Genomic DNA, 27,954 nt, shown 5'->3' with positions numbered 1-27,954 from the left:
ATAAACCAAACTCAAAATGTATCATTAGAAAAGTAAAACTGCATTGCCCAACACAAAAGAGCAAAAAAATGAGCAAGAGTTAAATATAGCATTTGACAAAATCTGGAGGTAAAATCACCACAAATACGCCTTCAAAAAGCTGCACTAGCAATGCTAGCAGTTGCTATCAAATTTGCTTTAACATTCTATTGATTGGCAGTAAAATATCAAGTAAATCACAAAATCAAAGCAGAATCTGGTCAATCACATTACATGACTACTGCTGTTAGGCTTTCATAAAAGTAAACTCCATTGTTTCAGCTATTTCAGTTTTGAGTTCACCATCTAAATATCTCTTGTGCAACATTATTATAAAAAAAGATAACTGCCTCTGAAGAGTTGTTGCTCTTATAGTCTGACTGCAGGAATAGGTAGTAAATACAATAAAACAACAAATAGCTGCAGCCATCACAGTAAGATCACAGTTCAACAAAAACACTCAATTGTGGAAACATTTTTAACCTTTTCATTAGTTCAAACACATCAAAGAACCCACAACATCTTCAGAACAAAGCCAGAACAAATCCAGAAATAAATCAAGGACACTTGTAATACATTAGCACTGTTAGCTAAAGACAAGACAATGATACAATATAAATGAATAGCATTGTTTTGTAAGGCCACATTAATGTACCCTGGCTGGTAGTGTGCTAGTGTATGACTAACAAATGAAAACATCAGCAGTGAAATAAGGCTTTCCATATACGAGTTATCACAAAGCAACTGCACTTTAAAAGCAATGGCAAATGAGGCTGACGTCTTCAGGGAGTTTTTCCTTTGCTTTTCAGACACTAGTTTTGGAACTTACAACTAGCAACAAGCTGGCTTTAGAATGCCCCAGTACCCAGTGGTTTCAAAAAATCCGTCAAGATACACTTATTTAATTTGTCATAAAAATAAATCAGTGTGATGTTTATACCATTCTTTATTAAAGTTAATCTTAACATTGCTTGATTTGATGATATTGCTGCATTTCTTTATTTTATTTATTTAACATTTGTTTACTGGGAAAGACAAATGGGACAGAGCACATTTTCAGAGGATGCCTGGGGAGAAACACTCCAGATGCATGTCTTTGGAATGTGGGAGGAAACCTAAACACCCAGAATAGACACACCAACGTAGGGAGGGCATGCAAACTCTGCACAGAAGGCTTCCCAGCCAAGAATTGAACCGCAAAACCTCTTGCTGTGAGGCATTTTTTTGCCAGTTCATTATCTGTGAAGCTGTCTCACTCAGAACTGTAGAACACATGCACAAAAGAATTTTTAAAGTTTAATCTATTGCCATGACTGCCAATGTAGATAATATTACTGTAAATACCATTGCAACTAGTACTTGTCAGACAGGTGCCTAAATCTTTTTCTTGAATTCAGGGTGCAATTATTGCACTCCATATATTACAGATCAACTGTTCTATTTTGGAAGAGTCACCTAAATTGTCTCAGTACTAATTAAAAAAAGTGTGTGGGGGGCATGGCATAGTTATCCACATTCAAACATGTGGAAGTACATAAAAAAAAAAAAAAAAAACAATTGTAAATCGACTACTTTATGTTAAAAAAAACACAACTGTAAATCTGCTTTATGTTTAGCTAATATTAGTCCTCTGTTCAGGTGTTATTTTCTCTTCCTGTATTAGCTACTGCTATACTAACAGAATCTGCCACCTCTAAAAACCTTCCCAGACATGGATGTGATGCATATCAATTTACCTGCCAACCTTACAGTACTTCCATGTATCATTTGTATAGCCTACACTGGCCTGCGTCTTCAAAACAACTTCCTTGACATGCTTACCACATACTTCTCGCACCCAAAAAATATATAGTCACAAATTACAGCTAAAACAAGTGGAACTATGTCTAAAGTCCTCTAAATATCTGTCCACTAACAGCAATACAAAGACATGAGAGAGAAAACACAAAATAATAATCTCTCACCACAGAACACCATCATGCAGCAAGCCCTTCTATTTTGGTATGGGTTATAGTTAGGTTAGGATTTACTCATACTTGACTAGAAGACTGGTCATTTGAATTTGGCCTCCTAACAAGACCATGACAGGTATGACTAAATCCATGCTCCCTCCATATCTGATCCCTATTCCCATGGAGAGAACTAGCATTAGATGAAGACAGTCTCACCAAATGTAACCTTCCTGATCCAATGTCCCTGAAGTGAACAGTATGTGTAAGCACTGTTTCTTTTTTCATCACACTTATTACCTTGAAGTTGTTATACTTAATTTACCATTATTTGGCGGTAAGATTTAGCTCCTTGCATGACAATGCTGGGAGGCTTGGACCCCTGCAAACAACTTTATTTTTATGACTTTCTGCTGCCGGTCTGGGAAGCTGATGCATGCCATGCATCATGCTAGGTGAAAATGGTGCTATTTACATCGCTCAATCTGTTGCTGGCTGGGCCTCATGGGACACATACATTTCTCCCAAAATAACAACTCCTCCGATGCCTAAGGCTGGCTCTGCTTGAGAGGCTAGGATAAGCAAGGAAGTAATGTCTAACACGGACGTGCATTCCTTGGCGATTTACCAGAAAAGTCAAACTCTTACCGGAGACCCATCATAAGGCAAAACTAAAAACATTCTCTAAATTAGGGTTATTTGCAGGACAACAGAGAGGCATGATTGCATACATTAATAAGTGTTTTAAAACAAACAGCGGTAACAGCGGTAAAACATTTTTTATAATAAATGCCTCCATACTGTATTATAAGTTGTAACTAAACTTATTACATTGTGCGACTTATGAACTCGATGCAATTCCAATTCCATTAAAGCATTTACAACTCCAAACAGCAGACACCATGTAATTCAACAGAAATTATGAAAATGAAGCTCTAAAGGCTGGCCCTGAACACATTAACACAGACATCAGGAAACAGAAGGTAAAATAGCCCTGTTGTGCTACCGTCCATTTTATTTACACACAACATGCTGGGTCTATTACAAGCCAACTCTACTACAGCAGTGAACAGCACAAAGTCTACTTTATAGATTGAAGTTCGAACGAACACAAATTAAAGACGCAGTTTAAATAGAAATTATTCCCTGGACCCCGACTTACCTTAGCCAAAAGCAGCAGGCAGCAACAAAAGCAATAAATAACCCAAGCAAGGTGAAGGGAGGGCCGAAGGCACTAAACAAAAAGCCCAAACCCATGCTGTTTGTGTAGCCCGCATGGAGCTGCAGAGAACCAAGCAGACTGCTGATGATGAATCATTCGGATAACCCGGAAGTAACGATATAACCAAAAGATGCGCCCACCTCTCTAGCTCGTCGTCAATGAAGAAAGGAACGAGAGGCGGGTGTGAGCTGGTTATATACACTCAATGGAGCAGTAGCCGAGACGTCACTCAGAATGAAAGCATCACTGATTGGATGCTTTGAAAGAATGCTCAACAAGAGCAGCTACTCACATTTGGCACATAGATGCAGGTGGAGGGAATGGAGAACAACATAGACTAGTATAGTACAGCTTAGTTAGGGTCTGTGCTATGTACTGTAGATGTAAACTGGAAGTTCGTTCGTGCTTTGTACTACGAAGTGGGGGGAGGGCACAATTGCTAGCCTGCAATATGGGCGAGGAGGCGGTTAAGTAAAGAAATGTATGCAAAACACTGAAAGTTTTGAAACCATTAAATTGCGCCCTTTTGAGGCCGGCCTGTACGGCGCCCTAGGCGGTCGCCTAGTTCGCCTATGCCTAAGGCTGGCCATGCTGCTTCTGGTGAAAGCAGTCAAGGGCTGATGGTGTGGGAGTGCAGTACCTGCATTGATTTATAAAGACACAAGGATATCATGCTTCATAAACGAATGCCGATACTACATTTATGGTCACTGCTGAAGTGCTTTGTGTGTGAGTTGAGTGTGTGGCGGGTGTAGCACTTATAGGAGTGGAGAAAAGTTTTAAGAAATAGCCAGGGAATTGTTATGGCTAGGCTTGTATAGGCTCTAGGGCTGATAGCCTAGTACCAACCTATGAACCTGTTATCTTAAACTTTGAGAAGATGTTTTTGAGTTGAGGGTATGTCACATTTGGAATCCACTGGTTAGTGCTGTGTTTAGATACTTAGGTTCATGTCCACTTTTTCAGGTAAAGCTGCTTTCTGACTGGTCAGGTGCAGTTAGTCCTGTCTTCACTTTTTTATTCTTTCAACTCTTTTTCATTCCAGTAAGAATTCATTTTAGTTTTGGGGGTGATTTAAGTAAGCAGTGTTGTTTTGGGGGGTTGTCTGTGTGCAGTGTGAAAGTTAATTTTTACATTACAGTGAATGAAAGCCTGCTCCGCTGACAGAGTAATAAAATCCTGCATACAGCTTAGGTGACCTGAATTTGATAAGTGACTTAGGCTCCTGCTGGGGCTAAGAAGGTGAGGGGAAAAGAAAGATGATGAGAGGGAGTCTTCTCATGTTTTTTGGAGGGGTACCACAGGGATAACTTCTGTGATATGTGTCATTCAGTATGTTCACATCTGTCATGTGGATTCATGTCTAAAAATCAGTGACACAAATATGTTGTTCATAAGCATCACTATACATATCACTATAGAGAAGTGCTTCTGTGGGGGGGTGGGGACAAGTCCACCCTTACTTAAATATACTAACGCCATCATTGCACAACAATGGAAAAAGAGTAAACACCTACTGATAAAAAGTGTACATTTGCAGCATGTTGCTAAATACAGCAATAAATTGAAATTGGAGCTGCAGTTCAATGAAACAAGGATCAGTACTTGCTCTATAATTCTTGTTTGTTTTAGATTTACACAACCTCTCAAAAGTCTCATCAAAGTCCCCCCAAACCTCCCCAGGTCTCACATTAAAAAAATGATTCCTCATGCACCAAATCACATAAAAAATATGACAATGCAGTGTCATAGTAATGATCTCATAATACTGTAGTTGGAAAACAAGCAACCAATGGCCAACTATGTTCCCCTGATATTTTTGGTCTGGAGAACAGGATTAACCTCCTTACAAATGACAGAATCTTATGGATAGCAGAGCTGGAATGATAGGCTAGCTTCACCAGGGTCTTAAAAAATTAGTAACCTGACTGATTTATTGCAACTGAGATTGAATGGTGAGAAATGAAAGAAACTGTGTCTGGAAAACAACAACCCAGGTGCAGTATATCATTTTGGGAAGGTGACACATAAAGGAACTGTATAGGGAAAATATTAAATGGTTGCAAATAAAGCTGTGATGATTCATGTGGATCAGAAAAAAAGAAAACACTGACCAAGGACAACAGTATTCTGGGCTACATCATCACGGACACAGACTCTAGAGAAAAGGAGGTAATTCTCCAGGTCTATAGATCACTCCAGCTGGGATACTGCATCTCCTTATACAAGGTCCCCAAACATGAGGAAGTAATTTTTCAAGTTTATAGTTCACTATAACTGGGATGTTGAATCTCCAGAGAAACAATCCCCGGAGATAAGGGAGTAATTCTCATGGAGCATAGATCTATGGGAAGGCTACAGCTGGAATATGCATCTCTTGGAACATAGTCTTCACAGAGAAGGAAGTAATCCTTTAGGTGTGCAGATCATCAGTAAAGTTACACCTGAAATACCACTCCCAGTTGTAGACATCATGCGAGGACAGGGAAGCAAAACCGTTAATTTTCAAGATAGTGAAAGGTATAGAAGTGAAGATATTTGAAGCCAAACAGAACAAGTTAGGAATGTACTTTTAGAAGAAATATGGGAGACTAGGTGAAGAGATTATTATTTGGGTTCACAAAACTAATTGGTAGCTTTTAGAAGAAATATGGGAGACTAGGTGAAGAGGGTATTATTTGGGTTCACAAAACCAGATGATAGATTTATGAAGGAACTAAGCCAAAAAAGAAAGATGTTGAGAGATGGTTAGTGGGGATGCAGTCTCCAAAAGGATGTAATAATCTTCAGCTTAGGCATAAAGAAATGACATTTGCTGGAAAGAATTGTGGATGAGTTGAAAAGGCTCTCAGCATTTAAAAGGATATGGGTTTGGGGGAGTAAAGGTAGGAGAGGTCCAGGGCAAGTACAGTTATGGGGTGACTTGCTACCACTAGGCAGATTTGTTTGATAAAAGTAATGGACATATAGCAACTCAGTAGTAAAGTTTATTCTCAGATTGATAAGTTCTGAGATTCAAACTTGACTACAGTCAGTTTTTGCATAGGTCTTCTCCAGATACTCCAGTTTCTTTTAACATACCAAAAATGCTGTCTGATTGGCTAAATCATCCAAATATACTACTATTATCCCTGCTTTGTGGACCGAACCAATCATGTTTGAAATGGTCTGAGGCCTAGTTCACTTGCGCTATTAACAAGTAAATAACTTTCTAGTCCTTAAAGCCTGCAGTGCTCATCTTCATCTCAGCCATTCATGTTTGAACCTTTTTCTATCTGTACCTTTCAAGCTCTTTGGAAAAATGCCCCCATTTCAGTCCTTCATCCCATTTGTAGCTTGTTTCTCCACTGTCCAAGTTGTTTAAATATGTTAATGTTTTGAAACTGAAAAATGATTTGTAAATTACTCTCTTGTATAACAGACATTACTTATTTGTAATAGCCCATATCACTTGTATCACTTTTGTTTGCAACAAGCACCATATTCCTGAATATGGATGAAGGAAGTCTTGACAGGGCTTCATCGCTAATTTGATGGAGACGTTTGAGTCAGTCTCAAACTCACTTTTATTTGCTGAGCTACCAGAACATTGCTTGATGTTAATCTGTATAGGCTGGTTTGTCATCTGCTTTGCTAAGTGATTTTTATGGTACTTCTAGATCTCAAAGTTTACTTCTGGTGTCTCTCAAGAACCTGTACTTGAATCTTCCGATTTGCAGTTTTCATAAATAAACTCACCATTTGTTACCCACTGAATTCTGCACAAATGGTCTGACTCTTCCCAGGTTTAGGCTATTTTGTTTCAAAAATTAAGCACGCAGTAAATAATAACCCAATCTTCATATGAAGTAGGCCAAATATGATGTAGTCTGTCAGTTAAGAGCTGCCCACGGTATGTTCTGTCTGTTATTTCCTAACGTTACATCTGCAGTTTGTAGGGGAATTCTTCATCCATACTACTGAATGCACCTTTGTCATAATAACTTCTGTCTCCTTCTACTAATAATATATTTAGTCTCCAAGCAATTAACTGCATCAGTAGACTCATGGTGTTGGTGCCACACCAAGGTCACCAAAGTAGCAAGACAATTATTCCAGAAAAGAAGAACATCCCTCATTTCTGCCATGTTCATGGTTTACTGTCCTACCTTTGTCCATGCTCTCTGCCTTCATGACCTGCACCCATGTATTGTCCTTTTCAACTTTCTTCATCACTGGCCTGAAATCTGTAACACCCATCTTTATTTTGCTAGATCTGACACAGCAATAACTACCTTCACTTCTGCTCACAAAAGAAAGAAATAAAAAAAAGAAAAATCTGCCTTGAAGCTGATTTGCATTATAAGCGTTTCTACAGTCTGAATATACTCAACATTTTTATAGGCTGTAACTAACCATTCAGCTGTTGCAAGTAATTATTTCTTATGAAAATGCAGCTGTGATATTCTAGTTTCAATATTTTGATTTAATAATAGTGTTATAAACTTTTGTTTTGTTATATTGTGTTTTATCCATGCCTTTTCCTGTACTCTAACACATAGACTAAATTAGTCTGTTAAGAGTCTGTAGATCTAACCAGTTAACAAATAAATAAAAATAAACTATTTTGCTTATGTCATGTAAATGTGTTTTATATTTTTGTTCAGATAAGCCATGGCTCTGGAGCTCCCTTACTAAGTGACAAGATTCGGTATCCCAGCTTTGTAAGGACAATCCCAAACACTTACTTCCAGCCTTATGGCCTGGCTCAGATCATTGTCCATTTCTCATGGACATGGATTGGAATTTTATATGCTGACAATGAATATATCATACAGCAAAGCCAGCAGCTTAAACAAGAGTTAGCCATGTTTGGAATCTGTGTGGCCTTCTTCGAAATGCTGCCAGCAAGCGTCCCTAGAACTAAGGTTCTTGTTATTGCTGATATGATTCAAAAGTCAACAGCTAAAGTTATCGTACTTTATGTTTATGAAGCTCAGCTCAGTGCAGTTCTTGAGGAGCTGGTTAGTCGGAATATCACAGACAGAGTTTGGATCGGTGCCAGGAGCTGGATGTCACGATCCTTTACTTCCAAACAAGTGATTTGGAAATTATTAACTGGAGCTGTGGGTTTTGCCATGTTTAGTGGCAGGATTCCAGGCTTTAAGGAATTTCTTTATAATGTCCACCTAAACCGATATCCTGATGACATATTTATAAAAATATTCTGGTCAAATGCTTTTGGATGTAAGTGGCCAAGTAATAAAACAAATTTAAATTTGGCAGAGCAGCAAACGACAGATAATTCACAGATGTGTACTGGGAATGAAAAGCTGACCACTCTAAACCCTGCTGTGTATCCAGTGGATGAATTCCGATATTCTTACAACATGTACAATGCTATGTATAGCTTGGTATACGCGTTAAAGAACTTACGTGATTGTAAAACTGGGGAAGGATCATTTGTGAATGGAAGCTGTGCAGACAGCAAGGACTTCCGTACATGGCAGGTGAGAAATCACTAGCACATAAAGTTTATTGCAATTGCTGTTCAGAATATATATTCTAAGATACTCTTTTGTGAAAGTACTGCAGACCAACTTTGACTTCCATAAAAACACCACAGGAAAACTGCAGAACCTGTGTTTTTGACATTCAGACCAATAGAAAAAGCATCTTGTTGTAGAATACTTTTTCTGGTTCCTGAAGTACAGGGTCGGGAAAGTTCATGTGTAAAAGAAAGAACTCAGCATGAAACAGACAACTGTACTGAAACAAAAGGAAGTTAGGAAAACATGTACCCAGAGTAGAAAGACTATGACCAAGGGAAAAGTAGTGAACTCTGTAGAGGGGACTAAACCTTATAATGATAACGCAGGTTACTGTATTACAGGACCATACATTGAGGAACAAATAAACAACTCTTACTCATCACTAGACCTCCTACAGCAGAATGCCACACTTGGCAGATATTACCAAAATGAGTGGTGAAAAAAAATGAAATAAAAAATATATAGGTATAGGAGCTAGTAATTTAATCAACTGTCATTAGAGTCAACATCTATTTAGTCGGCATAATTTGGTCGACTAAACAGATAGTCAAAAGGTGCAGGAGATCGCTACATTACAAGGGATGGGGGAATATGCCTTTTCACTGGTATTGTATGATCTTGAAGTTAGAAGACAAAATTAGCATAAGCTGTGGGAGTGCATGAGGGCATACCCTCTGCAAAAAAATAGTGTTTTTAACTTTGTATTTATTGTTTTTCAGTTGCATGCTCTGATGTTATTCCTTGGCACATGCACAGTGGTCTGACATTTTATTTGTCAACCTTTTGTTTTCAACATTAGCGGCACTAACTTTGTGTATTTATTTGTATAAAATATAGTATAACCATATATGGTTGCAGTACTACTGACTGACAACATATTTCATCAACAAGTTTGTGTGAATGCAAAAAGTGCGACAGCATAAATGGCTGAATGCATTTTTGATTGAGTGTAGTTTGACAAATTGGTTGAGTGGTAAAATTAATGTTTGACTGAAAAGTTGGTGGTTGAGAAAATGTGCAAGACTGTGTTATGGTGGGCAGTGTGCATGTGTGAATATTTGCAGGCTAGGGTTATAGTTACGGTTAGGTAATGGGATATATTTGCTGTTTTGATTGGTGTTATGGGTATTCTGTGTTCCGTTGTCTTGATTAGTGGTACTGTTAGGGATAATGTTTTTAGTAATGCAACATGTAGGGTTGGTGGCAGAGGTAGGGTTAGCTTTTAGGTCTACAGCTAGCATATATGAATACAGTGGGCAGGGAGGGTCTATCAGTGTGTTTCTGTAGATTAAGTTTGTAGTTAGTGTACCTAGATAGATGTACCTTTAGCTATACTTCAGTACCAAACCCAAAAACACACAATCATAGATACAATATAAAACCTCAACATTTAGGAAAATATAATTATATGTATAGTGTGATCAATTTAACATAGTAACAAAAAGCTTAGTATAACAACTTGTGGCAAGTTAATGGTTAAATATATTAGCTAATTTCTAGAAAAAAAGTGAGACACAAAACAGCAGTAAGACTTACAGCCAGTATTAAGAGAGCAATAAGGTCACACTGACAAACCAATTAGTAAAAGCTACAAGTAAAACCTAGCCAAGTTAGAATTTTTACTGTGTGATACCTTAAACCTCCTGTAATAGAGGCCCATGGAATATATGCAAATGACCACTTAAGGACATCAAGTATTTCAGCTGTATGGCTTCTGAATGTCCATGACTTTTTTCTTTTTTTCTTTTTAGGTGTTTATGGAAACATTCAGGCAAATAAAGCCAAATCCCCACTACCTGTGAACATGCATGTTTCAGCCTTTTTATGACTTTGTCAGCACAGCATAAGTGGACTGTTTGGTTATACTCCAGAAATACAGTGTCTCTATAACCAGCTGATGTCCATACCCATTAAGGTGTCTGCAAAATATCCGAACTAACAACTAAATCAAAGAGTAAAAAAGGTCACATAGACTTTGTACAAATTTTATTTTAGAAGGCAACTTAAAGTTGGAATAATTAAAATACTCAACTGTTTTCAGAAAAAACATGTATTATATATACAGAGTTACTAAATCTTTGTTTTGTATTTTTTTTTTACTTTTGATAGTTTTTGCTACAACCTCTGGAAAATGCCTAAATTTAAAAATACTATATAAGTAATACTTTATATAATGCCATTTTTTGCAAATTATATTTATTTGGGTAAACTACACCCTAAAGGTAAACTGACATTTTGCATTTACATATCAGTTACTCTAAAGTAACTTGTGTGGGTATACATTGTTTTACATGCATAGTTATGCATTCACTTAATTAATATCTACCAGATTTGTTAAACTCCTGACTGCTAGTGGTCTGGACAGCAGCTGCCTAGAGCTCACAGATGCAGCTTTTTGCCTTACATATTCAGTTCAAATCTTTTTACTCATATTTAAACTACTTAATTTTGACACTGAATGCTATAAATTCAGTAGGGCAATTAAATTATACTGTAATAAAAGTATACCATAAAACAACCACATATACAGATGCAACGGAATCAAAAAAGACAAACCACAACATTATAAAAGTTAGCTCTGTAATAAAAGTGATGTGCATAATCTGCCTTTTAAGTGCTGTGGCCTTCAATGAGGCAAGGCAGCCCATACAGCTAGCCCTGCAGGAGTGAAGTAATATTCAATGAATTTTTTGCTGTAGATGTGAATTAATTAATTAAAAGGTTTGAGGTCTAGCAAGTTATTAGTTAAAAATCAAATGTAGAAGAATGGCAGGTACTCCACAACAATCGAAGCAAACCACTGAGTTGTGTCTTTCGGTTTTTCCCAGTTAGGGGTCACCACAGCGGAGCTCCGGTCCACTAATGATTGATAGGTGATTTTTACGTGCCGAGTTACCAGCCCTGATGCACAACCTTCAACGAAGGTACGCCCATTCACGCATGTCTCCATGCAGAAGATGCTCTAGCTGAGAATCGAACCGGACAGCGTCTTACTGTGAGGCGACAACGCTACCGCAGCACCACCACCACGGGTCAAGCAAACCACTGAGTAAAAAATATATTCTTTATTCCATAAAGTAAGCACTTTCGCGTCTCCAAGGATGCTTCTTCAGACTTAAAACAATACTAAAGTACTTCAGCTCCATTTAAATATGGTATCACTTCTAGTAAAAAACAATTAAATGCCTAGTAGAAAGCACATGATAAAAGCTCTTAAAGTCACGATTCCAATATGACTATATGCACATGTATGAAAAACATTTAATAGTGAAAGATAAAAGTATAGATATATGTGTGTGCATGTGTATGGAATGTGTATAAAACAGGGGGTGGGGGACAAAACACTTGTATCGAGCTTCTACATACAAGAACTCAGCAATAGTACAAAATATTAAGAAAAAATACATATATATTAAAAAATATATGCTAAAAGCCTTAATATATACATCTTGGCTATATCTTATGCATGCTGATTCTCCAGCTCTTAAAAAAGTACACAGTGCATACAAGGAATAATATAATCAAGAAAAACTTCCAGTAAACTAAGACATTCCATTTTTAAATAAAATCAAGAAACATATTATATAATAAGGAAGACAATAAAACATCTTTATACACTTTACAGATGCTCATAAACAACAATACATATCTCACTAGTTATAAGTTAACTAACATGTTAAATGGCACAAGACAAGTTAGCAAAGTGAGTTACAAGATGGCTGCACACTGAGTAATGGCTTGTTTCTAGCTCTCCCAGTGTGAAAATTGAAACTCAGCAGAGAAGGCCAGTAGACTTCTGCTTATGGGTGAATTTCAATAACTGGCTAGTAAGTACACTGCCTGGATGCCAGGAATAAAGAAATACAGAAGACCTGGAAAAAAATCAGCTACAAAAAGTGAGGAAGAAACACTGACTAGGGAGAGTTCTGCAGCTGTTAAGCAAAAAGTAATTCAACCTTCAGACACGATCTCCACATATAGGAAGATATAAGACAACTGCATATAGACCTGGTTAAAATAAACAAACCACTGATAGAGTATATCAACACAAACAACAAAAGGCTGAAACAAATGGAAGGAGCTTTAAACAGATATTCAGATGAGATGATAAAGCTGCAAAAATCACAGGCTGAAATGAAGAAAAGGCTGGCTGAATATGAGACTGCTCAAGAAGAGATGTTTCAAAAAATAATAGAGGACAGAGCATGTAGGGAAACTTGAGATTTTCAGCTATACCAGAGAAGCTGGAAGGAACAGACTGCATTAAATTTATGAAAGGACAAATAAGCAACTGGACTGGTATTCCAGAGCAGGACTTATTAGTTGAATGGGCACATCGTGTGTATGCTCCAAATCTAGCTATAAGAAAGCAACCTAGACTTTTAATAGTAGGGATGCAATCCTACCAGCAGAAAGAATTGATTCTGACAAAACTGCGTCAGAAGGGCAAAATACTAAAAGTAAGTGACAGCAGTTTGTGGAGAATGATTACTCATACACCAGGCAGAAGAGAAGTAAATTCATCCCTCTATTCAGAGAATCCCGAGACACAGTTGTGAGGGTCAGACTGCTGTATCTGGCTGCCTTCATGGTATTCTTCCCTGGAGAGACAAAATAATTTTTTTTGATAAAGTGCATGGATGAAATACAAAAGTTTGTCCAACAAAAACTGAGCTGTGAAACAGAAGGACATTCGGCATCTCCCTCCTCTGGTAATAAAGACCTGTGAAACCTTTTCCAGTATTTCAATGGAAAATGTTGGAGAGAAGGAGGGCAGAATGAGAGCTGACCAGTAGAATCGAGAGTACGTTGCAAATGAAGCAGAGACAGGATCTGGTGATGGAGAAGAACAGTAATATAATCAGTGACAATGTGGGATTACAAAGCATTATTTATATTTGTGAAATATGACAGCACAAGAAAATCTAGAAACATTGGACTTCTTCAAAACTGGTTTGCTAAGTGGGGGACTCAAGTATATGCCCTACTTCATGTCATTAATGTTCAGAAAAATGCTTTGGGGAGGGGAAGAGAGGGGAGAATGCGAACTGTAAGTAAAGAAAGCACTTTCTTTTCTTAATAGTATTGTATCTGTGTTGCATGGTTTTCTTTGCATGCTATTTTTGGGTGTAATGGGGATTGTAAGCAGGTTTTTTTTATTTTATTTTACAGTTTGTTTACCAGGATAGTCCATTGGGCCAAAGGAGCCCATTTTTAATGGAGTCCTGGGGAGAAAAGCTCCAACATGGTTAAACAAGTGATAAAGTAATTAGACAAACACACCAATAAAATATTACAAAGTATGTAAAATTTGTAGTATACAATGAAATAAGAGATGTACTAACAAAATAAATAATAGTATAAAATGCTTCTACAGGGCAATCAAAGATACTATCTATATGTATATATATTTACATAGTCTACATTAGAGAAGAGGGAAATTAAGGACTAATAGGTGAAGTGAAGATATAGGTATACAAGGAAGAAGTAAGGAGCTTAGATGCAGGTGGAAAATTAGGTAGGAAACTAGACAGTGGGGATCAGAAATGTGAAAATTGAAAAAGAGTGGTAGGTAGGGTGTGGAGAAGTCGAGGAGAGGGATCAGAGTTATGAGAAATTAGAGAAGAGCGATAGGTAGGATATGGTTAAGTAGAGGAGAGTCAGGAGGGGTGGGAGCAGGAGCATTCCCAGAGGGATGAGAGGTGGGAATGGAGCAAGGTTTTGAAGGTGGAGTGGTTATTGATGGTACGAATTTGTGGAAGAAGGAAATTCCAGAGTCAGGATAGAGAGAGAAGGACAAAAGGAATTTGCCTGGAGTTCAAGCAGGTTTGTGTACTTCAAGCAGGTTTTGATTGTTTGACCTGAGCAGTCTATCAGGCTGATCCAATTTGAGGGAGGAGTCAAGGGAAGGGCAGAGAAAGGGTTTAAAGATGAGTTTATGTGCATGAGAAAGTTGGAGGAAGGAAAGATGATGGGACCAATTTAGTTTGTGGAGGGCATTACAGTGGTAAGTGGAAGATTTGGCATCAGTGGCAAACTTTCAGATTTTGTTATAGCAGGAAGCTAGTTTAGCCTTTAGACCAGAATGGAGATTAGTAAGAAGGGGGGACACCATACAAGAGGGAGGGTATGAGGTAGCTGGTAGAAAGGATGTGATTGATTGAGGGAGTAAGGAAGCAGTTGTGATGGTAGAGTAAGTCTATTTTTTTGTGTGTTTTTTTTATATTTGTTTGGAGATGAATGTCAAATTTAAGTTGTTCGTCGATAGTGACACCTAGTAGCTTTGTATGGGATATGATTTCTATAGGGGTCCTATTTTGGCTAGTTATGGAGAAAGAGTTCTTGTCAATTTTAGTATACTTTGAGGGGGTGAATATAATAATTTTGGATTTGGAAGCATTTAGTGCTAGACGGTTGTTTAACATCCAGTTCTTGGTTGATAGGAAGGCTTCTTGGGTTAGTTTCTGTAGTATGGGTAGGGTTTCAGTGGAGCAGATTATTGTAGAGTCATCTGCATATTGGGCAAGCCTGGCATTAGAAATACACTGGTGGAAGTCCTTTATAAATAAATTAAATAGTAGAAGGCCTAATATGGACCCCCTGTGATACTCTTGTGAGGGTGTTAAGGAAAGGGAAAGTACACTTTTTCTACTTGTTCGATTGCTGCCTATTAGAGAGGTAACTGGAGAACCAGTTGATAGGAGGAGGTGGATATGTTAGGATGAGAGAGTTTAGACAAGAAGAGGCAGTGTGAAACTGTATCGAAGGCCTTGGATAAATCGAGTAGGAGGGTAGATACAATACTGCCGGTGTTGCGTGTGGAATTAACAGTTTCGAGGAAGGAGAGGAGAGCAGTGGTGGTGCTGTGTCCAGGCCTGAAACCATGTTGTGTGGGGGTAAGCAGATAGTTATCAAGCAGGTAGGGTAGTAGTTGTAGATGAATGTATTTTTCTAAGATTGTTGAGATAGGGGAGAGAATGGCAATTGGCCGGAAGTTAGAGATATTAATATTGTTTCCCCCCTTTGTGAAGGGGGATGATAAAGGTTCTCTTCCAGAGTATTGGTACATAAGATTCTTGGATTGACCGGTTTATTAGGATGGAGATGGGGAAATGCTATGTCGTTGGCAATTAGCTTAAGGAAGTTAGATGGAAGGTCATCAGGGGCATTTGAAAATGGCTTCAAATTATGTAAGAGTTTTTTATGGTAGAGATAGGAACAGGTTGGAGGGTAAAAGGATGGAGTTGAGAAGTTTTGTTGCTTAAGGAGGGTGAATTAGGGGAGATAGGAGATTGTGTGCTAGGTATATTATTTGTGAAAGATGTAGTGAGTTTAGCTATATAGTCAAAAAAGGAGTTAAATTGGGTAGCTAAGGTCAGAGGTGTTAGGGTCAGGGCAAGGATTTACCTTTTTTACCAGGATGGAGGAGGGTAGAGATGCTATTCCGGAACTTTTTAGGGTTAGTTTTGTGGTTGTTTTGTAGTAAGGAGTAATAGGATTTTTGTTCACAGACTATGTGTTGTTTGACTTTGTTGCAAAGTTGCTTATAGTCAGGGAGAAAGAAGATTTATGTTTCTGGTAGTTTTTCCATGCTTTGTCCTGGAGATGCATGAAGGTTATGGTCTCTTTGGTTAACCAGGAGGCAGTATTGTATTTAATTCTTTTATTTCTAATGGGAGCAAAGCTATTTAACAGGCTGATGAAAGTAGCAATAAAGTAAGTCACTGCGTCATCCAAGGGGAGGGATTTTAGATGAGCCCAGTTAGTATGTTTTAGTGAGTCAGAGAAGGATAAAGGGTTGAAGTTTTTAAGAAAGCAAGTGGAAATATAGTTATGAAATTGATGTAAAGAGGTGGGTGAGTGATAAGCGAAGGCAGGGCAGTGATCACTAAGTGACTAAGGAAGGGTACCCTTATCAGAGATAATATGGGGGGGTGAGAGACTAGTATCCAGTCCAGGATGGTTCCAGAGGAGCTGTCTTTAGAGGGTCTAGTAGGTGAGTTGATTAGCTGGGTAAAGTTATAGAGGTTTAGATTGTGTGAGGTAGTGGGGGATTGAATGGTGGCCCAATTTATATTAACATCACCTAAAATTATAGTTTCATTGCTAATGTTAGATGAGAACCAGGAGAGGATTTCCTCGAGAATAGGTATATTGTCACTGAGTGGAATGTATAGAGAAGAAATACATATCTTTTTGTATTTATTTATATTTAAGAGGGCCAGGTTTAGCACAGCAGTACCAAATTGGGGTACAGGTTTAGTATAAGGAGTTACAGATAAGGAGGAAGAAAACAGGAGGGCTACTCCACCACCTTTTTTATGGGTTCTGTCACATCTTATATTATGGTTGGGAGGGGTCCTTTTTGGGTCTTTAATATGAGGTTTTAACCATGTTCTGGTGATAGATAGGATGCCAGGGTGGTTGCGGAGGAGCCAGGCATGGAGGCTGGGTATTTTGTTACATAAACTTTGGATGTTCAATGTTGCAAAAAGAAGTGGTTTATTTGGGGGAGGTGATGATGGTGAGTTGGAAGGGAGATTGACAGAGGGGCCCAGGGTTGGGTTGAATGTTGCCTGAGAGGAGAATAGAGCTAAGGTGATGAATGTAGGAGAAAAGGAATCTAAGGAGTTTAGCATTTGTTTTGGGGTCAAGGCGGTACTTAAGGTTGGGTGTGATCGAGAAGGTGGCTGAATGTTTATTATCAGTAATAAGTTTAGTAGTTTAAGGAAAGAATAAAATCACATTGTGACTGAAGAGGTACGGAGAGATAAAATTAGTAGGGGGTCACTCTTGTACATGGTGTGAAATGGTGGTATGAAGGGGGAGTGGTGTTTGGTAGGGAGGTGAGTGAGGTGGTGAAGGCAGGACAGGAGGAGGGAAGTAGCATAAGTGTGAGACTGATTGTATGCTTGAGTGGCATGATGATGTTGTAGGTGTGTAAAGTGTAGTGGAGGTAAGAAGAATTGGTGGATATGTGTAAGGTATAGTTAATTTATAAAGGTAGGACTAGTGAGAAGAGTAGTGTGTGGAAAGGGGCTGGAGAGGAGTGGGCAGGGTTGTTTGTACAGATTGGGAAATAGGCAGAGATGAAGGGGTGGGTGGGGAGAAGTGAGAGTAGGAGGGGAAATATGGTTGGGTGATTTAGAGTGGGAGTGGTTGTGGGGTTATAACGGTAGAGGTGCTGGGGTGGGAATTGGGGGCAGAGTAGGGGAGCAGAGTGAGCCTGAAGGGTGAATGGAGTGGGTTGAGCAGAGGAGGAGTAAAATTACACTAAGAAATAAAACAATCAGTGACTCTGACTCATTCAAACCCACAGAGTTATAGCCAAACTGATGTGGTAAGTACAAAACACAAGTTGTAATCTATACCCAAAATACAGGCTTTTAATAATACTGGAGCAATAGAGATGTATGTGGAAAAGTTTTTAGGTTAGAAAGAAGCTAACAGTAGGGATATTATACCATAGGGCAGAAAATACGGGGGTATGGTTGTATATTATGGAAGTATGCTGCCACCTAGTGGTGAAATGTTAAAAGAGAAAAAAGTAATTGTAGTAAGAAAGCAAGCAAGGGAGAAAAATGTAAAAAGAGGGGAGTGTGGATACAGTCTGCAGTAGGCTGCTATCGTAACACTGTGGGTACACAGCACATCTAAACACAATAACTAAATATAAACATACAAGTGCAAGGTATAGCCACATACACGCTGTTGGTTTTGGAGGGGAACACAGGCTATTAAGGCTGTGCTACAGATGACAAAGATTTAGCCAGTCCCAGGACATCTTCCTTAGCAGGGAGGTATGTCTGGTTGATTATAAGTAGAGCGGGGAGCACCAGATATAGGGAGACAAGAGTTAGCAAGTTGTAAAGAGAGCAGGAGAGAGATTCATTTTATATTCAAGGGACAAAACAAACAAGGAGCAACTAGTATAATGATAGGGCAGATAAGAAAGGCAAAGAAGGTGTGTTATTGAGGTGTTTGGGAGAATATTAATGGGAGTGAGGCAGAAGGGATAGATGGTAAAAGAATAGAGAAAGCTTGGTAGGTAGAAGTGAGTGAGGTAGGTTTTAGGGAATAGGTAGAGTATAGTGTAGAGAGTACAGTTCTCAAATAGATTACAATCAGATTGCTGGCTCACAGTTGTTAAAATTGCAGTTGATATATAAACCAATGCTTAACAGACTATCACTTGGTATTATCAAGCAGATTGCATATCACTTCTAGGCACAAAAAAAATTTAAATCCAATGTATAAAACAGAATATCAATTAAAACAAGTGTAAATAAATTAAATTACAGTGTGAGTCAATTATAGGCACTTAAAGGCACAAGAAGTTATACTGTTTCAAAGATATGCTATCTAGGACAGTTAACTGATTCAGAGATACACTATCTAGGACAGTTGAAAATGCAACATCAAATAACAGCTGACTGGTAAAGAACTGTTACACATCAAAAAAGCAGCACACTGAAAGCTGCTGACTTTGTGGGAGTAAATGTAAACTGGAATGAAATGAAGTGATTAGTGTATGTGCTGGTGTTATGGCACCTAGGGGATTATGAGGCCTGAGTGAATGAAGGTGGGTTATTTGTAAGCTAGAATGAATGCAGACTAATATAGGGAAAAGTAGCTGCTTTTGAAACTACTGTAATACAATATTTTAGTATGGTTGTAAATCCTAAGGATGAATAAATGGAACTAGCTCATGAAATTTACCTGTGTGTTATGCAGTTTTGAGAAACATAGGCAATGTAGTAATTAACAAAAAAAAAGGAAAAAGGGAGTCTGGTTAAGGGAGCATGGCAAGAGTTCAAACTTGATGTGTTTTTTTTTTTTCATTCTTACATGGGGAAATGACTAATTAAGGACCTTTGTTTTAAAACAGAGAGCAAGTAAATGAAAAAGTATATTGAATATTATAAGGCTTTTTTTCTAGCACTTGAAGCTATGTATACTAAGTAGAATTTCTGCAACTGCTCTTCATGTCTCCATGGAGACAGTCTGATAAAGAGGAACTGGAGACAGTCTGGTGGAAGGGGATTGGCTGAGGGAAAAGAACAGAGAAATTGGTTAGGACATAATTTTCCCTGCAAACAATCAGAGGTTTTCTCAGGTGTGACAGCTTTAAAGATAATACAAAACCAGTTAGACTTGCAGTAAAGTTATCTCAGTTTTTTAAATGCAATGGGGATACTAATATAAACAGGTGCTTTTGCTTTTTTTTGTTCACCCTTCTCTCTTTTTCTTTGTCCACTTTTGAGAAATGTAGGCACTGCAATGAAAAAAGAATGAGGAGGGGAGGAGATGAGGGGAGAGCGGAAGGGTCTGTTTAAGACAGTATGACAAAAGAAAACAGTGTGCTTTTTCCCATGCTTGCACAGGTAAATGACTGTGTAAAAACACTAGGAGTTATCCAGTAATAAGTTTATTGCAAACCATGTAAATGAAAAATAATATTGAATATTGTAAGGCTTTTTTTCTGATAAATAAGGTACCCTTAGTAGTTTTGTGTTTGGTTTGCATGTTACTAGAAGACAATTTGATAAAGAAAAATGGCTTGGAGAAAGTGTTTACCAAAAGCATTCAAGTGTTTTCTCAAATGAGAGCGTTATATATAAAAAAAATCAAATAGCACTTACTAATAGCACAGGCTGTATCATATGTCTTAGCATGACTACCCTTTCTTTTTGGTTAACTTTAGCCTGTCTGTGTAGCTATCAACGTAGAACATTTGTTCCTATTAGGAAGCAAAAACTTCAATATTGGAAGATGTACATAGTTTTGTGTGTTATTGTAAAATTCATAGGTTTTAGGAGGATTTTTTTGTTCTCTTTGAGGGCTTTCAAAAAAAGCAAAAAGTTATGTAAGATGCTACATAGGTACAAATGGATATGACATGAAACAACTGTATAAAAGACCAACCTGCCGGACAGTATATACATGTAACATCAAAGTTGAAACTAGACATTTAGCAAAAGAGCAGTTATATATAAAAGTTGGTAATAACTATATAAGAAAATGGTGCTTTCTGTAATGTCTTTCAGTCTAAATGGTCATACAGATAAATATAAAAAAGAAGGAGTAGTGAACTATATTAAAAATGTAGAGTGCAAATGAGTCACATCTGGAAAGAATTAAATGTGAATTTGATAAAGAAAGGTTTTCAGGATGGTTATTCAGCAGAATATCAGGGACAAAGGAAAAGTAGATACCTATATTAATTGCAAGAGGAGCTCCGATAGTGATAGAAGAGGGAAAAAAGATAATAATGGAAGATACATAGTACTAAGGGGCTACTGGTTAGGGAGGAGGATTACACTGGTATGCATTTACATCCTCCCTAAAATTGCTATAATGAAGCTTAAGAAAACTTTGGGAGAAATAATCAGCTTTCAGCGAGGAATATTACTTACAGGTGGAGACTGGAATTTGGTTTGCAACAGTGAAGATGTGTCTAGGGGGTCCAGAAGGGAAAATATAACAAGGGAGGGTAGATTTTTGAAGAAATTTATGAAAATGATTGGCATGGCAGATGGGAATTCAGTACTAGGAACTCGGAGTGAATTTACATATTATTCACTGAGATACAAAAATTGGGCTAGGCTAGATAGATTTTATATCTCACAGGAACATGTGCATTTAATTAAAGGTCTTGAAATGCACCTGATACCTGTTTCAGATCAGGCACCAATAATAACTAAAATAAAAATGCAAGGTAATGAAATGAAAATGAGACATTGGCCCTTTCCCACCTACCGGTTGAAAAGAGAGGGATTTAAAGAATGGCTTGCGGAATTAATTCAGGAGCTACTAGAGAAGATTGATTTATCTTCTGAAAACATAGATAAGGAGTGGGATAAAATTAAAGTGGAGCTTAAAATTAGGTTGGAAATAAAAGAAAGGGAGATATGACTAAACAGTAACAAGAATTATTTAGAGGGACTGACAAATGTTAAAGTATTGCAAAATAGGGGGAATCTCTCAGAACAAGAAAAGGAGCAACCGCAGAATGGTAAAAAGAAAAAAAGGGATTACCTCGATAATATGCATGAGTTTAGAGAGACTGCTGTTAAACAACTGTTTTTTGATAATAATTCTAGAGCACAAACACTTCTAGCACAACAGCTCAGGCAACAAAAAGTGGAAAGGGCAGTCACCAAGCTTAGGGAGCCTATAACAAGGAAGATAACAAGAAACCCTGTAGAAATATTTCAGAAATTTTAAGAAAATTTGTATAAAGCAGAGAAATATGGAAATCAATAAAAGGTACAAATGGAAATGTTTATGGAAGAATTAAATATGCCAAAGTTAGAGGTAGATGAAGTTCAATTACTAACAGGGTAGGAAGGGATGAGATAAAACTGGCAATGTATAACCAACCTACAGGAAAGTCCCCAGGAATAGATGGTATTCCTGTGGAAGTTTGGAAGTTAGGAGGGAAAAAACTGATAAAGATCTGGGAAGGTTTTGTTTAATAGTAATTTAAGAGGAGGAGAAGTACCAGCATTGTGAAAGAAGGCGGTGGTAACGGTAATACCTAAAGAGGGTACTTATCCATTAGATCCAGCTTCATACAGGCCTATTTCAATACTAAACCATAATTATAAAGTGTTTACGTCTATAATGGCAAAAGTGATACCAAAATTGATAGATATGGATCAGTGTGGTTTTGTGGAGGGAGGCAAACATTTGACAATATTAACAGAACATTGATGGTCCAGAGGGAAAAAGAATGTAAGAAAGTACCACTTTTATTGGTGGGTCTTGGTGCAGAGAAAGCATTTGACAGAGTAGACTGGGATGTTATGAGCAGGGCAATGGAAGCATTTGCTTTCCTTGATACAATTATAAGGAAGAATATATGCGGGATTGGAGGCAAGAATTATAGTAGGTGGGGTCCTCTCTGATAATTTCTGCTTGAGTAGAGGAACCAGGCAGGGTTGTCCACTTTTCCCTTTGTTGTTTGCATTATATATAGAACCATTGGCAAAGAAAATAAGGGAACTTAACATACGAAACAGGAACACAAACATTGGAATGTTTGATGAAATCTTTTAATTCTTTTTTTTTTTTTTTGTTTCGTATGTTAAGTGATTTTGGAGTATTGGAGGATTGGAGGTGTTTGTTTTTAAAGAAAATAAGGGACTCAGAAATTCAAGGATATAACGCTGGCTCTGTTTGCAGATTATATTATTTTATACATGACAAAACCAGAAAGGGACATTACAGTGTTGTGGAACATTTTAAGACAGTTTCACATTTCCTTGGGATACAAAATTAACAAAGCTAAAACAAAGGCAATAATGATAAATTATGTTCCAACACACAAATTGGTCCGACAATATCCATATTTATGGGACATGATAAAATGAAGTATTTAGGAGTCGGGATTAGAAATGACTCTGTGGTGGCAGCTATGGAGATGTGGGAAGAGAATAAACAGCAGATAATACAAAAAACTGAGAAACTGGAAGTTTTGTTATATGGATATGGATACTAAGATGCAAGCTATTAAAATGTTTTTAGTCCCTTTAGTCTTATACACAGGTCAGGCAAACTTTTATCAACTGGAGGAGTTGTGGATAGCAATTAAAAAAGAGTTGAAGAATTTTATCTGGGAAGGGAAGGCAGCAAGGGTCAAATGGGATAAGCTGATTCTACAAACAGAACAGAGTGGACTAGGATTACCAAATCTGAGGGGGTATTTTAGAGCAACACAGTTAAGGCTCTTATACATAGCACAAGCAGAAAACTATAATTCAAAGTGGAAAGGAATTATGCTGACACAGGGAGGAAGCTCAAGAAATAAGGAGAGATTGGGATTTTGGATGCAGACTCTTAAGGAGAACAACAAAAATCATACAGAGTATTATATTCATAAAATAGCAGGGAGTATTCTAAGAACCAAACCAGCACGAGATTGGAGAAAAAGAGATTTTGCCAATAGAGATGACTGTTGTTAGGGATACAGATGATAGGCAAGAGGGGGCTGGAATTTATTGGAGAAAACTGGCAAAGGGACCAAGGTATTGGACACAAATAACTAAAAAGAGAAAGGTAATAGAATGGGAAGAGGCCAAGAATCTATTTGGACTGCAGGTTAGAGATTGCCTTCCCTATGAAGGATTGATATCAGAGTATAAGCAAAGAGAAAGAACTAGGGGGCTCCTAAATGAAAGACCAGCACTGGTAGAGTTTTTAATAGAATCTAGAACAGAAGCTGTCGTTAAAAAAGGAATAATTAGTAAAGCTTATATAATATTGCATGATAATTATAAGAATCAATCAGAGGAGCTTAGAAAGGATTGGGAAGAGAGATTGGATAAGCAATTCACAAAGAGACAATGGGAGGATATATGTTTATCTCCCAAACATGCAACAAAGTCTATAAGATTTAGGATCTTTGCCTGGAAGTGTTTACATAGGTATTTCTATATCTCAAGTAGACTCCAATGAAGTTTTTCTCAGGTGGATAGCAAATTTTGGAGGTGTGATGGGCAAGAACGAGGTAGCTGGGAACATATTTTTTTGGAAGTGTGATGAGCTGGCAGACTTTAGGGATTCCCTGCAGGCTGCTCTGTTGGAGATGCTAGGTGAGCAGACTGGACTTATTGGAAGATGATTTTTTTTTAGTTATGTTACAGAATTGGAATTGCCTAGAGACAGTAAAGTCTTGCTGAGTCTAATTATGGTGGATGTAAAAAAAAGCAGTTACTAGAAAATGGAAATCAAAGTCTAGACCAACTTTACTAGAAGTAGTGAATATAGTATTAGAGATAAAACAACTGAAATTTGGATCTTTAGAAGGGCGGCAATGGTGGTGCAGTGGTTAGCATTGCCACCTCACAGCAAGAGGTTCTTCGGTTCGATCCTCAGCTGGGATGCCTTCTGTATGAAGTCTGCATATCCTCCCTGTGGTCACGTGGGTTTCCTCCGAGTGCTCCGGTTTCTTCCCACATCCCAGAGACATGCTGTAGGTGGATTGGACACTCTAAATTGGCCCTAGGTGTGAGTGCATGTGTGTGTGCCTTCTGTGGAAGGTTGGGCTGGCAATTCAACACTGTAAAACTCCACTGCCAATCATGAGCGGATGGGTGATCCGTTGTGGAGACCCCTAACCAGCAAAAGCCGAAAGAAGAAGAATTGGGATCTTTAGAAAAGGGAAGGAGCAAACTACATTGGAAAAAATGGGAATTGTGGGAACAATATATGCAGAGCAAGAACGAGGTTTAAGAGGCAGGATTTGATTGAGCTATATAATGCTTAACTGATAATGACTGGATGATTTATAAGTGATGTATAATGCAGTTATTTCAGTGGTGTCTGTGATGTAAACTGTTTGCAACTAAAGTTATATCATTTTGTATGTTTTTCATTTATATAAATATAAGATTCCCTTTGTCACATGTGTAAATTTAATAAAGATGTTTGGGGGGAAAAAAAGGCAAGTCAGCAAAGCGATGAATAAAATCAGTCTGATGTTTTCCCACAGTTCCTCCACTATGTGAAGAATGTCCATTTTAAGAACTCTGCTGGAGATGAGATATTTTTTGATGCGAATGGGGATATACCAGTTCTGTGGGATGTTTCCAACTGTGTTTTGAACCCTAAGGGTTACTTGCAGTACATTCGGGTAGGATACTACACACCTTATGCTTCTCCAGGTAAACAGCTTATTCTCAACGACAGTGCCATAATGTGGGGTACAGGAGTCACACAGGTAAGGACATTCGCAGAGCAATCAGTCAGCTCTTTGTTTCCACTATACTTAACAGTTTTCCTTTTACTAGTTCCTTAATAGATTTGCATTCATATTATAAAAAGACTCAAATTAATGCAAGTGTCATTAGGATCCTATCTAATTTACCATCTGAGTTTCTCCATTCAGAATGTGCCTCAGACACCAGCTTGTTTCAGCTTTCATCTACTGTCCAAACAGTGCCACATAGTTTCTTAATTCCTGCCACCAAGCAACAACTAGTCATCCAGTGGTGCAGTTATTATTCCCAACAACAAGCACCAACCAATAATCCATCAATAAATTGCTTATTCTCTACACCCAAGCAACAACTAACCACAATTGCCTGTAACATAACTCCTCCAAATTTCCCACATGGGTAGACACTTCTTTCTCTAAAGATGACAACATTTTGGTTATTAACGATACTCACACACAACCCGATGCATGTTCCAAACATTCTGTTTTAGATCCTTGTGAGAAGTAATCTGTAGATAAGGTAGGTCTGCTTTATTCATGCTATCAGACAGCCACACACTTACTTTCCTGTTTTCTGTAAGCTCTACATGTAATGGTTCAAACAATGGAATACAGAATGCGTGGTTCATCAGAAGACCAGCATGGACCTCAGCTCCAGGTCATGTTTTCTATAGTAACACCTAACCTTTTCCAGGTACACCAGAAACAGGATGCTCATTTTTTTTTTTACAATTTAAGCATCCCTTCAGGCACTCAGATGCTATAGTCTCACCAGCCCCTAACTGTTTCATTTGGCTACTTGGCCTAATTTATAAACAAGTAGCTTTTTGTTGTGTCATCATCCTCCAAGCCCAGCACATTACTTTTCATGTTCTGAGAATCATCTCTGACAATTAGGGGAGAACAGTTATTCAAAATGTTACCAGAAAGCTCTGACAGATGTAAAAGCCTCAGGTTTATGCAGCAGATACTCAGAGGACATAGAAACTAATTAGATCTGCTTATGCAATTGCTGTTATTCACAATTAATTAATCTAGTGTATATTTACCAAGTTTGTCACATACTAACTGTTCCTTTTTTCACATTTACACAGCAAATTTTAACTTCTACTTATCTGCTAAGTAGGTTAAATCCACTAGGTAGAAGTACCAAGTTTTCAGAGGTATCTGACAGCACTGCCAGGCTAAATGAATTGCTCAGAGTAGCACACTTTGCAAGTAAATGTTAAAGGAATCAAACCTAGTTACAGAATAAAACACGTTAACTGTCTATACTCTTAAACCATTGCAGTAAACTGCCAGACATTGTTAATGACAAACAAGGAAATATCAAGGAAAGCGTGAAAATTGACAAAACAATGGATACTGCAGTACAGAAGAGAATGCAAGGGTATGTGTGACAAAAAGATGGGTCCCATAGTATAGTGTAGTTGGGGAATACACAACCCTAGTTCGAGTGTTTGTAGAGACACAGCTTTTGTGAGAAATAGGAGTCAAATTGGATTGGGTCTTTCATGGCCTAAAATCAATCTTCTGCCCTGCTGCTGATCATCTCAGTCCAATCTTTGTCCAAAAAGCTCCTATACCACTTGTTTAGTGCTCTCTGGACCATACTATGATGTTGACCCCTGCCCGTCCTTACTAATGTGTGCTAACACTGACCTTGGGCCTGCCTCTCACCCCAGCCATATACATTACCTTATGAAAAATCCTTTCCCTTACAGTACTCTAAACTGCTAGCCAACAAGTCTCTAGAACTGGATGTGCTGCACATAGCAAGCCATCAAATGTACTATTGCAGTACACTGTTTATGCAGCACAGAATATACTATCATGGCATATATTCAAATCAAGCAGTCACCAAACACTATATCACAGCACATACTGTACATAACAAGCCACAAAATGCACTATTACAGTTTACACTGTACACAACCAGTCACAACAGATGCTACCAAGGCATATTACTCTAAACCTGGTCTGTGACATCAGTAGGACTTGGTGGACAGATTTGTGTCACAGAGACCCCCCCCCCATCTGTGGAATAGACTCCCTCTCCATGTCAAGCAGAGTACCTCATTATCCCCTTTTAAGAGCAACCTGGATAACTGGATGTGAAACAGAAAATACACCCGTGGAATTCCGCCTGTGTCCCTGCTGGACAGGGGGTTTGGGTGCTGACTTGTCTAAACATGGGCTAAACTCTTGGCTAGGCTTATAAGGGCCTCAGGGCCAATAGCCTAGTAACTTCCTATGTTCCTATGATCCTATAAACAACTAATCACCAAATACTCTACCACAGCACATACTGAATACAGCAAGATACCAAATGTAAAACCACAGCACACACTACACAGCCATCACATTAAGACTCAATCAGTTGAACAGCCAGCTTCAAAAATGTAGAAGAATAAAACCCAACTATTGTGCATGGTGATACAAGTTTGATTAGAGGTTTGGTTGCCTGTAAGCTGGTCAGTGAGAACAGAAATGAGTAGCTGCTATTGGCTCATC

At 38.1% G+C, this 27,954-nt stretch overlaps 1 protein-coding gene across 1 annotated transcript in view; it reads left to right on the top strand.

The window, feature by feature from the left end:
- The window catches only part of LOC122790586 (extracellular calcium-sensing receptor-like), a 115,631-nt gene that overhangs the window by 19,616 nt on the left and 68,061 nt on the right, over positions 1 to 27,954 (top strand). The window contains exons 4-5 of the mRNA XM_044058112.1: positions 7,836 to 8,678; positions 25,216 to 25,426. Of these exons, the coding sequence (XP_043914047.1) occupies positions 7,836 to 8,678; positions 25,216 to 25,426 (1,054 nt within the window). The remainder of the gene's footprint in view (positions 1 to 7,835; positions 8,679 to 25,215; positions 25,427 to 27,954) is intronic.

This window comes from Protopterus annectens, chromosome 16.part0, assembly GCF_019279795.1.
Source record: "Protopterus annectens isolate FY-2018-M chromosome 16.part0, PAN1.0, whole genome shotgun sequence".
Taxonomy (NCBI): Eukaryota; Metazoa; Chordata; order Ceratodontiformes; family Protopteridae; genus Protopterus; species Protopterus annectens.
The sequence above is the reverse complement of the archived record's forward strand: the minus strand, read 5'-3'. Positions and strand labels throughout refer to the sequence as shown.